We start from the raw sequence: 13,014 nt of genomic DNA on the forward strand, positions 1-13,014 counted from the left end.
ACATTATAATACAGTGATTATCCATCCTGGGGCCACATCATCTCAGTGTAATCTGCTGCTGCCAGAGGAAGCTCATTAAACACATAGGACCTGACAGAGCTGAGATCACAAAGCCTCCCCACGACTCTCTTTGATGTTAGAAAACTGTACTGTCTTTCTTTCACATCCAGAAATACCCGGCAGTCCTGTAATGCTGTGGATCCCAGTGCAGGGTGGTGAGAGACAGCAGGGATGAGCTTCTCTTTAGGTCTCCCTCTCCCCTGGTCTGTGACTTTAATGTTACCTTCTAATCCTCTGTAGTAGCCTTAGTAAGAGAAGCCCTTGTTTCTCTGAGGATCAGACAGCAGGCTCAGAGCTACTGGGATTTCTCTCTCTGGTTTTAACATCTCTGTTTCTCTGAGGATCAGACAGCAGGCTCAGAGCTACTGGGGTTTCTCTCTCTGGTTTTAACATCTCTGTTTCTCTGAGGATCAGACAGCAGGCTCAGAGCTACTGGGGTTCTCTCTCTGGTTTTAACATCTCTGTTTCTCTGAGGATCAGACAGCAGGCTCAGAGCTACTGGTTTTCTCTCTGGTTTTAACATCTCTGTTTCTCTGAGGATCAGACAGCAGGCTCAGAGCTACTGGGGTTTCTCTCTCTGGTTTTAACATCTCTGTTTCTCTGAGGATCAGACAGCAGGCTCAGAGCTACTGGGGTTTCTCTCTCTGGTTTTAACACCTCTGTTTCTCTGAGGATCAGACAGCAGGCTCAGAGCTACTGGGGTTTCTCTCTCTGGTTTTAACACCTCTGTTTCTCTGAGGATCAGACAGCAGGCTCAGAGCTACTGGGGTTTCTCTCTGGTTTTAACATCTCTGTTTCTCTGAGGATCAGACAGCAGGCTCAGAGCTACTGGGGTTTCTCTCTCTGGTTTTAACATCTCTGTTTCTATGAGGATCAGACAGCAGGCTCAGAGCTAATGGTGTTTATCTTGTCAGTAGGTATTTTTGTCAGTAGGTAGGAACTAGGCTTGGGCAGAATGCCGTTTATACTGTATACCGGGGTATTTTGAGATTCCCACGATATGATATTCAATACAGTCAATACCCCCCAAAAATATATTTAGGGGTTCACAACGAAGCTGTCAAACCCATTGTTATTGTCTGAATTCATATTTTTATGTTTTCCTTTACATGGCCAAATAACTCAAGCAGAGATTGCTAACTTTTTTTCTAATTTGGCACATGAATAACTTGATAACAAACAGGAACTAGAGTCCATGAATAACTTGATAACAAACAGGAACTAGAGTCCATGAATAACTTGATAACAAACAGGAACTAGAGACCATGAATAACTTTAATAACTCCATGATAACTTGAAACTAGAGACCATGAATAACTTGAATGAATAACTTGATAACAAACAGGAACTAGAGTCCATGAATAACTTGATAACAAACAGGAACTAGAGTCCATGAATAACTTGATAACAAACAGGAACTAGAGACCATGAATAACTTGATAACAAACAGGAACTAGAGACCATGAATAACTTGATAACAAACAGGAACTAGAGACCATGAATAACTTGATAACAAACAGGAACTAGAGACCATGAGTAACTTGATAACAAACAATGGTCCTGACTGCCTATAGGGGGCAGTGTTGTAAGCAGTCTAACCTAAACCCTCATATTGAACACATTTGCCTCGAAGACCCATAATGTCCGTCAGGAAAGATTTTCCTCCATCTTGGACATTTTGGAAAACCTTTTAAAAACTTCTTTCATGAACCATAAGTCCAAATAACACCAAGTTCTGTGTGTAGGCCCAAAGCTACGGGACTAGATGAACCATAAGTCCAAATAACACCAAGTTCGGTGTGTAGGCCCAAAGCTACGGGACTAGATGAACCATAAGTCCAAATAACACCAAGTTCGGTGTGTAGGCCCAAAGCTACGGGACTAGATGAACCATAAGTCCAAATAACACCAAGTTCGGTGTGTAGGCCCAAAGCTACGGGACTAGATGAACCATAAGTCCAAATAACACCAAGTTCGGTGTGTAGGCCCAAAGCTACGGGACTAGATGGCTTAGTTATTGATATGTCAGAAAATCTGATTTGACGTTTCCATTTAAATCAGCGCCTTCAGAAAGTATTCACACCTTCTGTCTTTTTCCACATTTTGTTTTGTTACAAACTGAATTTATAATGGATGTAATTGCGTTGTGTTGTCACTGGTCTACACACAATACCCCATCATGTCAAAGTGAAACTTTGTTTTTAGACCTTTTACAAAAAGTGAAAGCTGAAATGTTTTGAGTCAATAAGTATTCAGCCACTTTGTGGCCTAAATAAGTTCAGGAATAAAAAGGTACTTAACAAGTCACATAATAAGTTGCATGGACATGATTTTTGAATGACTACCTCATCTCTGTACCCCACACATACAATTATCTGTAATGTCCCTCAGTCGAGCAGTGTATTTCAAACAGATTTATCCACAAAGACCAGTGAGGTTTTCCAATGCCTCGCAAAAAAGGACGCCTATTGGTAGATGGGTAAAAAAAAAGCAGACATTGAATGTCCCTTTGAACATGGTGAGGTTATGAATTACACTTTGGATGGTGTATCAATACACCCAGTCACTACAAAGATACACGCTTCCTTCTTTTCACCCTGTCAATTAGGTTAGTATTGTGGAGTAACCACCATGTTGTTGATCCATCCTCAGTTTCCTCGTCTCACAGCCAATTCAACTCTGTAACTGTTTTAAACTCATCATTGGCCTCATGGTGAAATCCCTGAGCGGTTTCCTTCCTCTCCGGCAACTGAGTTAGGAACGACGCCTCTACAGAATACAAATATTCTAAAACATGCTTCCTGTTCGCAATAAGGCACTAAAGTAATACTGGAAAAAATGTGGCAAAGCAATTAACTTTTTGTCCTGAATACAAAGCATTATGTTTGGGGCAAATACAATACATCACTAAGTAAAACTCTTCATATTTTCAGTCATAGTTGTGGCTGCATCATGTTATGGGTATGCTTGTAATCGTTATGGAGTTTTTTAGGATACAAAATAAATGGAATGGAGCTCAGCACAGGCAAAATCCTAGAGGGAAAACCTGGTTCAGTCTGTTTTCCACCAGACACTGGAAGATGAATGTTCCTTTCAGCTGGACAATAACCTAAAACACAAGGAGGTACTTACCAAGAAGACAGTGAATGTTCCTCAGAGGCCGAGTTACAGTTTTGACTTAAATCTGAAAATCTATGGCAAAACTTGAAAATGGCTGTCTTGCAAAAAACAACAACCAATTTGACAGAGCTTGAAGAATTTTTAAAAGAATAATAAGCAAATATTGTACAATCCAGGTGTGCAAAGCTCTCAGAGACTTACCCAGAAAGACTCACAGCTGTATTCACTCTTAGAGACTTACCCAGAAAGACTCACAGCTGTAATCACTCTTAGAGACTTACCCAGAAAGACTCACAGCTGTAATCACTCTTAGAGACTTACCCAGAAAGACTCACAGCTGTAATCACTCTTAGAGACTTACCCAGAAAGACTCACAGCTGTAATCACTCTTAGAGACTTACCCAGAAAGACTCACAGCTGTAATCACTCTTAGAGACTTACCCAGAAAGACTCACAGCTGTAATCACTCTTAGAGACTTACCCAGAAAGACTCACAGCTGTAATCACTCTTAGAGACTTACCCAGAAAGACTCACAGCTGTAATCACTCTTAGAGACTTACCCAGAAAGACTCACAGCTGTAATCACTCTTAGAGACTTACCCAGAAAGACTCACAGCTGTAATCACTCTTAGAGACTTACCCAGAAAGACTCACAGCTGTAATCACTGCCAAATGTGATTCTAATATGTATTGACTCTGTCTGTCCTTGCAATTCATTTATGTTGCCTTGCGCCTGTTAGCATTTAGCTAGTGTCCGCTATTTAGAATTCACGCTGTGTAAATGTAGATACTGTCTAGTGACAACAGTAGGATCTGTAATGTGACTGACTCACTGTCTGTAATACTGTATACTCCGGTAGGTCTCTGGTAAAGGAACGGTATGAAGCTGTGTAAATGTAGATACTGTCTAGTGACAACAGTAGGATCTGTAATGTGACTGACTCACTGTCTGTCTTACTGTGTAGAAACCATCTGGTGCTGCCACTTCTCCTCCAACTCTACCCCACTCACATTTACATCCCAGCCAGGTAGCCAATGACAGCCTCGTTCTCTATGTTTCCAGCCAATCACAGCCTCCTCCTGCTCCTTTTACACATGGCACAGCCCGTGAGAGAGCCTCAGCCCCGCCTCCTCCTCATCATTAAATATTCAACCACTGCAGTCCCTGCCTCACTCTCTCAGTCTCTCCGTCTCAGCCTCTGTCTCTACCAGGGCCCATAGAGAATACGTACAGCACTGCATGTGATGGCTGAGGATGACAACAATACATTGTTGAGAACCAGTAATCTACCTACCCCCTCCTCTGTCTGTAGAACCAGTAATCTACCTATCCCCCTCCTCTGTCTGTAGAACCAGTAATCTACCTATCCCCCTCCCCTGTCTGTAGAACCAGTAATCTACCTATCCCCCTCCTCTGTCTGTAGAACCAGTAATCTACCTATCCCCCTCCCTGTCTGTAGAACCAGTAATCTACCTATCCCCTCCCTGTCTGTAGAACCAGTAATCTACCTATCCCCCCCCCTGTCTGTAGAACCAGTAATCTACCTATCCCCATCCTCTGTCCCTGTCTGTAGAACCAGTAATCTACCTATCCCCCTCCTCTGTCTGTAGAACCAGTAATCTACCTATCCCCCTCCTCTGTCCCTGTCTGTAGAACCAGTAATCTACCTATCCCCCTCCTCTGTCTGTAGAACCAGTAATCTACCTATGTCCCTGTCTGTAGAACCAGTAATCTACCTATAGAACCAGTAATCCCCCTAGAACCAGTAATCTCTGTCCCCCTCCCTGTCTGTAGAACCAGTAATCTACCTATCCCCCCCCTCTGTCTGTAGAACCAGTAATCTACCTATCCCCCCTCCTCCTGTAGAACCAGTAATCTACCTATCCCCCTCTGTCTGTAGAACCAGTAATCTACCTATCCCCCCCCTCCTCTGTCTGTAGAACCAGTAATCTACCTATCCCCCTCTGTCCTCTGTCTGTAGAACCAGTAATCTACATATCCCCCCTCCTCTGTCCTCTGTCTGTAGAACCAGTAATCTACATATCCCCCTCCTCCCCTAGAACCTCTGTCCCTGTCTGTAGAACCAGTAATCTACCTATATCCCCTCCTCTCTGTCTGTAGAACCAGTAATCTACCTATCCCCCCCCCTCCTATCCCCTGTCTGTAGAACCAGTAATCTACCTATCCCCCTCCTCTGTCTCTGTCTGTAGAACCAGTAATCTACCTATCCCCCTCCTCTCCCTGTCTGTAGAACCAGTAATCTACCTATCCCCCTCCTCTGTCTGTAGAACCAGTAATCTAGAACCAGTAATCCCCTCCTCTGTCCCTGTCTGTAGAACCAGTAATCTACCTATCCCCCTCCTCTGTCTGTAGAACCCCCCTCCTCTGTCTGTAGAACCAGTAATCTACCTATCCCCTCCTCTCCCTGTCTGTAGAACCAGTAATCTACCCCTCCTCTGTCCCTGTCTGTAGAACCAGTAATCTACCTATCCCCCTCCTCTGTCTGTAGAACCAGTAATCTACCTATCCCCCCTCCCTGTCTGTAGAACCAGTCCCTGTCCCTGTCTGTAGAACCAGTAATCTACCTATCCCCCCTCCTCTGTCTGTAGAACCAGTAATCTACCTATCCCCCTCCCTGTCTAGAACCAGTAATCTATCCCCTCCCTGTCTGTAGAACCAGTAATCTACCTATCCCCTCCTCTGTCTCTGTCTGTAGAACCAGTAATCTACCTATCCCCTCCTCTGTCCCTGTCTGTAGAACCAGTAATCTACCTATCCCCCCCCTAGAATCCTCTGTCTCTGTCTGTAGAACCAGTAATCTACCTATCCCCTCCTCTGTCCCTGTCTGTAGAACCAGTAATCTACCTATCCCCCCCCCTGTAGAACCCTCTGTCCCTGTCTGTAGAACCAGTAATCTACCTATCCCCTCTGTCCCTGTCTGTAGAACCCCCTGTCTGTAGAACCAGTAATCTACCTATCCCCTCCCTCTGTCTAGAACCAGTAATCTGTCCCTGTCTGTAGAACCAGTAATCTACCTATCCCCCTCCTCTGTCCCTGTCTGTAGAACCAGTAATCTACCTATCCCCTCCTCCCTGTCTGTAGAACCAGTAATCTACCTATCCCCCTCCCCTCCTCTATCCCCCTCCTCTCTGTAGAACCAGTAATCTACCTATCCCCTCCCTCTGTAGAACCAGAATCTACCTCTACCTATCCCCTCCTCTGTCTGTAGAACCAGTAATCTACCTATCCCCCTCCTCTGTCTGTAGAACCAGTAATCCCTCCCCCTCCCCCTCTGTCCCTAGAACCAGTAATCTACCTATCCCCTCCTCCTAGAACCAGTAATCTACCTATCCCCCTCCTCTGTCTGTAGAACCAGTAATCTACCTCCCCCCTCCCTGTCTGTAGAACCAGTAATCTACCTATCCCCTCCTCCCTCCCTCCTCCCCTCCTCCTCTCCTCCCCTCTCTGTAGAACCTCTACCTCCCCCTCCCTGTCCCTCTAGAACCTCTCCCCTCCCTTCCCTCCCCCCCTCCTACCTTCTCCCTCCCTCCCCTAGAACCAGTAATCTACCTCCCCTCCCTCCTGTAGAACCTCTCCTTTCCTTCCCTCTCCTCTCCTCCCTTTCACTCAGGCACTTCCAGCTGGTGGTGTAACACTGCCTCCCAGTCTCAGCTGCCTCTCTCTCTCTCTCCTTCTTACTCGATCTCTCTCTCTCTCTCTCTCTCTCTCTCTCTCTCTCTCTCTCCTTCCTACTCAATCTCTCGCTGCCCTACCTACTTTCCTTCCTCTCATTACATTGCCTGTCCTGTCTGAGGGATGCTGTGCTGGGAGAAGGGAATGTGATGGGTAGTGGTTCAGGTAGGGCCACGAGCCACATGAAGACGTCAGCAGGCGAGAGGAGAGAGAGAGCTGGTTCTGTTTCTCTAGAGACGGATCCGTCCTGGCCGTCTGTCTGCTTCCAGACTCCATCTTCCTCCTGGATACTACAACACTGGATCACACCACTCAGGGAGGAGCAGCTTGGTCTGTTTTATTTTCCCTGCTACCTAGCTAGCTAGCTAACGTTACTACCTCTGCTGCTGTCCTGAGAGAGAGCATCATCATCACACCATCACCACCCAGCCCTCCTCCCTGATACTACAGAGAGAAGCTGTTTCCAGACCTAGTAGGATACTATACTACAGAGAGGAGTTGTTTCTAGACCTGGTAGGATACTATACTACAGAGAAGAGCTGTTTCCAGACCTGGTAGGATACTATACTACAGAGAGGAGCTGTTTCCAGACCTGGTAGGATACTATACTACAGAGAGGAGCTGCTTCCAGACCTGGTAGGATACTATACTACAGAGAGGAGCTGCTTCCAGACCTGGTAGGATACTATACTACAGAGAGGAGCTGTTTCCAACCTGGTAGGACTTCCTCCTGCTATCCTGCTCTATAAGGATATCAGCCAGCTCCATCGCAGTTCCCCAGCACCATGGCTCAGGCTGCATCTCAGATCAAGAAGAGAGCGATTGTGGACACCTCTGTTGAGGACGAGAAGCTTAAGAAGAGGAAGATCAGACAAGCCCAACGGCAACTGAAGAAAAAGGTACAGGAGAAGGAGAGGAGAGGATAGAGAGAGGAAGAGGAGGAGAGGGGGAGAGGAGGAGGAGGAGGGGCTGAGTTAAGCTCAGTGTCTCCCGGTGCTCTCATTCCTTTGTCCTGGTTCCTTTCCTCCACAGAGCTCGGCAGCTTCACACCACACCGTGTGGGTGGGCTCTTAGTGGGGAGTGGGACAGGCACGGGGGAGAAGCACGGGGATGAGGAGAGGCACAAGGGAGGAGGAGAGACACGGGAGGAGGAGAGGCACAGGGGAAGGAGGAGAGGCACAGGGGAGAAGGAGAGGCACAGGGGAGAAGGAGAGGCACAGGGGAGAAGGAGAGGCACAGGGGAGGAGGAGAGGCAGGGGGAGGGAGCACAGGGGAGGGAGAGGAGGAGAGACAGGGGGAGGAGAGAGGGGAGGAGAGGAGAGAGGGGAGGAGGAGAGGCACAGGGGAGGAAGAGGAGAGACACAGGGGAGGAGAGAGACACAGGGAGGAGGGGGAGGAGGAGAGGGGGGAGGGGAGGAGGAGAAACACAGAGGAAGAGGAGAGACACAGGGGAAGAGGAGAGACACAGGGGAGGAGGAGAGGCACAGAGGAGAGGAGAGACAGGAGAGGAGGAGAGACAGGGGAGGAGGAGAGACACAGAGGAAGAGGAGAGACACAGGGGAGGAGGAGAGAGACAGGGGAGGAGGAGAGGCACAGGGGAGGAGGAGAGACACAGGGGAGGAGGAGAGACACAGGGGGGAGGGAGAGAGGAGATGGGGGAGGAGGAGAGACAGGGAGGAGAGGAGCAGGGGGGAGGAGAGACACAGGGGAGGAGGAGAGGCACAGGGGAGGAGGAGAGACACAGGGGAGGAGGAGAGACACGGGGGTGGAGAGACATAGACCATTAGGACAGAGTTAGCAGGTGAAGAGAGACATGGGACAATAGAGGGGACTGTGGTCTTTCAGCCTCTCAGCCTCTCTCAGCCTCTTTCAGCTTCTCTCAGCCTCTCTGTTGCTCCGTGTGGCATGGTGCTGCTTGTTTCCGTGGTATCAGCCTGAGGAATCCTCACCTGTTTATCAAAAGGTTTAGCGTGGTGCTGTGCTGTGTTGTAGTGTGGTGGATGGACCGCAGTGATGCTGGTTAGTAATATAGACTTGGCTCTCTGCCAGTTATACAGTAGCGCAGGCATGTCTGCAGCCTGCAGGCTAACTAACAGGAGAGAGAGTTGAACAGGGCTGGTGGGTACGGCACAAGACATAGTGTCTTCTTCTAACTCCAGGGTGTTCCATGTCTGTGTTCTTCTAACTCCAGGGTGTTCCATGTCTGTGTTCTTCTAACTCCAGGGTGTTCCATGTCTGTGTTCTTCTAACTCCAGGGTGTTCCATGTCTGTGTTCTTCTAACTCCAGGGTGTTCCATGTCTGTGTTCTTCTAACTCCAGGGTGTTCCATGTCTGTGTTCTTCTAACTCCAGGGTGTTCCATGTCTGTGTTCTTCTAACTCCAGGGTGTTCCATGTCTGTGTTCTTCTAACTCCAGGGTGTTCCATGTCTGTGTTCTTCTAACTCCAGGGTGTTCCATGTCTGTGTTCTTCTAACTCCAGGGTGTTCCATGTCTGTGTTCTTCTAACTCCAGGGTGTTCCATGTCTGTGTTCTTCTAACTCCAGGGTGTTCCATGTCTGTGTTCTTCTAACTCCAGGGTGTTCCATGTCTGTGTTCTTCTAACTCCAGGGTGTTCCACGTCTGTGTTCTTCTAACTCCAGGGTGTTCCATGTCTGTGTTCTTCTAACTCCAGGGTGTTCCATGTCTGTGTTCTTCTAACTCCAGGGTGTTCCATGTCTGTGTTCTTCTAACTCCAGGGTGTTCCATGTCTGTGTTCTTCTAACTCCAGGGTGTTCCATGTCTGTGTTCTTCTAACTCCAGGGTGTTCCATGTCTGTGTTCTTCTAACTCCAGGGTGTTCCATGTCTGTGTTCTTCTAACTCCAGGGTGTTCCATGTCTGTGTTCTTCTAACTCCAGGGTGTTCCATGTCTGTGTTCTTCTAACTCCAGGGTGTTCCATGTCTGTGTTCTTCTAACTCCAGGGTGTTCCATGTCTGTGTTCTTCTTCATGTTCACATTGTAATTTCCTCTTTGTCATATAGCTAGTGTGTGGTGTAAACAGACTCTTTGTTGCTTTGTTGTTCCTGAAGCTGAAGCTACCGAACAGCGTCTTCCTACCGTTGTTTCTCTGGACTGGTTCAGAGTCTATGTGGATCAGTTCTCTGGTGGAATGTAGAAACACATTTCATATTGTTGTTACAGTTCAGATACTGCATGTCAGATGTACCTTTCCTTCTGTGGAACGTTCTGCTCTGTACTGAATGGGATTTTCCATTAGAGGAGATGATAACAGACAGTCAACCTATTGGCTATTCAGCAACATTCCCAGCATGGTCCTGTGATCTTCTTCTGTCTGTGCTGAGTCTCTGTCCTCCCCCCCTCCTCTTAGCCCTGTTTATTCCACCACGGTTACCTTCCCTTTCATCTGACAGCCAAAACCATAATGACGTCACCAGAACCATGACCAATGGAGATTGGTTTGGTCATGGTCCTATAGGATTCCTAGTCGGGCTCTGTCAAAACAGCTTTCCCACACATATCTAATCTGTCTGCATGTGGAGTGAAGGGGAGGGGTGGTGGTCCCGTGTCAGAGAGGGTGGTGGTCCCGTGTCAGAGAGGGAGGGGTGGTGGTCCCGTGTCAGAGAGGGAGGGGTGGTGGTCCCGTGTCAGAGAGGGTGGTGGTACCATCAGTAATGGGTCTCTACCATCAGTAATGGGTCTCTACCATCAGTCCAGGGTCACTACCATCAGTAATGGGTCACTACCATCAGTAATGGGTCTCTACCATCATTAATGTGTCTCTACCATCAATAATGGGTCTCTACCATCAGTAATGGGTCTCTACCATCATTAATGTGTCTCTACCATCAATAATGGGTCTCTACCATCAGTAATGGATCACTACCATCAGTAATGGGTCTCTACCATCAGTAATGGGTCACTACCATCAGTAATGGGTCTCTACCATCATTAATGTGTCTCTACCATCAGTAATGGGTCTCTACCATCAGTAATGGGTCTCTACCATCAGTAATGGGTCACTACCATCAGTAATGGGTCACTACCATCAGTAATGGGTCACTACCATCAGTAATGGGTCACTACCATCAGTAATGGGTCTCTACCATCAGTAATGGGTCTCTACCATCAGTAATGGGTCTCTACCATCAGTAATGGGTTACTACCATCAGTAATGGGTCTCTACCATCAGTAATGGATTACTACCATCAGTAATGGGTCTCTACCATCAGTAATGGGTCTCTACCATCAGTCCAGGGTCACTACAATCAGTAATGGGTCTCTACCATCAGTAATGGTTCTCTTCCATCAGTAATGGGTTACTACCATCAGTAATGGGTCTCTTCCATCAGTAATGGGTTACTACCATCAGTAATGGGTTACTACCATCAGTAATGGGTTACTACCATCAGTAATGGGTCTCTACCATCAGTAATGGGTCACTACCATCAGTAATGGGTCTCTTCCATCAGTCCAGGGTCACTAGCATCAGTAATGGGTCACTACCATCAGTAATGGGTCACTACCATCAGTAATGGGTCTCTTCCATCAGTCCAGGGTCACTACCATCAGTAATGGGTCTCTACCATCAGTCCAGGGTCACTACCATCAGTAATGGGTCACTACCATCAGTAATGGGTCACTACCATCAGTAATGGGTCTCTACCATCAGTCCAGGGTCACTACCATCAGTAATGGGTCACTACCATCAGTAATGGGTCTCTACCATCAGTCCAGGGTCACTACCATCAGTAATGGGTCACTACCATCAGTAATGGGTCACTACCATCAGTAATGGGTCACTACCATCAGTAATGGGTCTCTACCATCAGTAATGGGTCACTACCATCATGAATGGGTCTCTTCCATCAGTCCAGGGTCACTACCATCAGTAATGGGTCACTACCATCAGTAATGGGTTATAACCATCAGTAATGGGTTTCTACCATCAGTCCAGGGTCACTACCATCAGTAATGGGTCTCTACCATCAGTAATGGGTCACTACCATCAGTAATGGGTCACTACCATCAGTAATGGGTCTCTACCATCAGTAATGGATCTCTACCATCAGTAATGGGTCTCTACCATCAGTAATGGGTCTCACTACCATCAGTAATGGGTCTCACTACCATCAGTAATGGTTTACTACCATCAGTAATGGGTCTCTACCATCAGTAATTGGTCTCTACCATCAGTGATGGGTATTTACCATCAGTAATGGATATTTACCATCAGTGATGGGTCTCTACCATCAGTCCAGGGTCACTAGACACCATGCCAGCAGGAAGCAGTGTAGCTGGCTTGGCTGAGGGATGTGAGGGAGAGAATGAAGGAGACGAAGCCTGCAGTGTCAGAGTCCTCAGCAGGGTCGTCAACAAACTAATGTTCCTGTTTTCAGGGGAAATGAAAGAGAGCGTCTGTAACGTGACTTCAGCTTTTGGACGTTAACAAGTTGACACTCCATCTCCTCCTCCACATTTACTCCCCAGCAGTGTTGTTTCTTCTCTTCCAGACCAGAATGTGCTCTAGTTTAAGGTATTTTACACCTGCTATGTTAGGTTAGTGGCGGAGTGGTCAAAGACAAATGCTGCTGATTGTATTGATTGTAGGCCAGTCTGCACTGTCACTTGTAACTGACTGACTGTATTGGTTTAGATATGAGTGATCTGTGACTGTGGTGCTGACTGACTGTATTGGTTTAGATATGAGTGATCTGTGACTGTGGTGCTGACCGACTGTATTGGTTTAGATATGAGTGATCTGTGACTGTGGTGCTGACCACCTGTATTGGTTTAGATATGAGTGGTCTGTGACTGTGGTGCTGACTGACTGTATTGGTTTAGATATGAGTGATCTGTGACTGTGGAATCTTACCCTAGAACAACCCTGTATGTAGAAGTGCAGTATGGGAAACCTTATCCTAAAGCAACCCTGTATGTAGAAGTGCAGTATGGGAAATCTTACCCTAGAGCAACCCTGTATGTAGAAGTGCAGTATGGGAAACCTTATCCTAAAGCAACCCTGTATGTAGAAGTGCAGTATGGGAAACCTTATCCTAAAGCAACCATGTATGTAGAAGTGCAGTATGGGAAATCTTACCCTAGAGCAACCCTGTATGTAGAAGTGCAGTTGTGTCATGTGG

The 13,014-nt window shown here is 47.0% G+C and overlaps 1 protein-coding gene across 4 annotated transcripts in view; it reads left to right on the forward strand.

Annotated features, from left to right (window-relative positions):
* LOC112261433 (ankyrin-3) overlaps positions 1-13,014 on the forward strand; it is a 139,846-nt gene that overhangs the window by 54,609 nt on the left and 72,223 nt on the right. The window contains exon 1 of one of the 4 annotated variants that reach the window (XM_042316177.1): positions 6,947-7,774. The exons of 2 other annotated variants lie outside the window; for them this stretch is intronic. In XM_042316177.1, the coding sequence (XP_042172111.1) occupies positions 7,661-7,774 (114 nt within the window). In that variant the 5' untranslated portion in view covers positions 6,947-7,660. Of the gene's footprint in view, positions 1-6,946; positions 7,775-13,014 lie in introns of those variants that run through there. One more of the 4 variants, XM_042316176.1, reaches the window with a different exon arrangement.

Source organism: Oncorhynchus tshawytscha, unplaced genomic scaffold (assembly GCF_018296145.1).
Source record: "Oncorhynchus tshawytscha isolate Ot180627B unplaced genomic scaffold, Otsh_v2.0 Un_contig_3171_pilon_pilon, whole genome shotgun sequence".
Classification (NCBI taxonomy): Eukaryota; Metazoa; Chordata; class Actinopteri; order Salmoniformes; family Salmonidae; genus Oncorhynchus; species Oncorhynchus tshawytscha.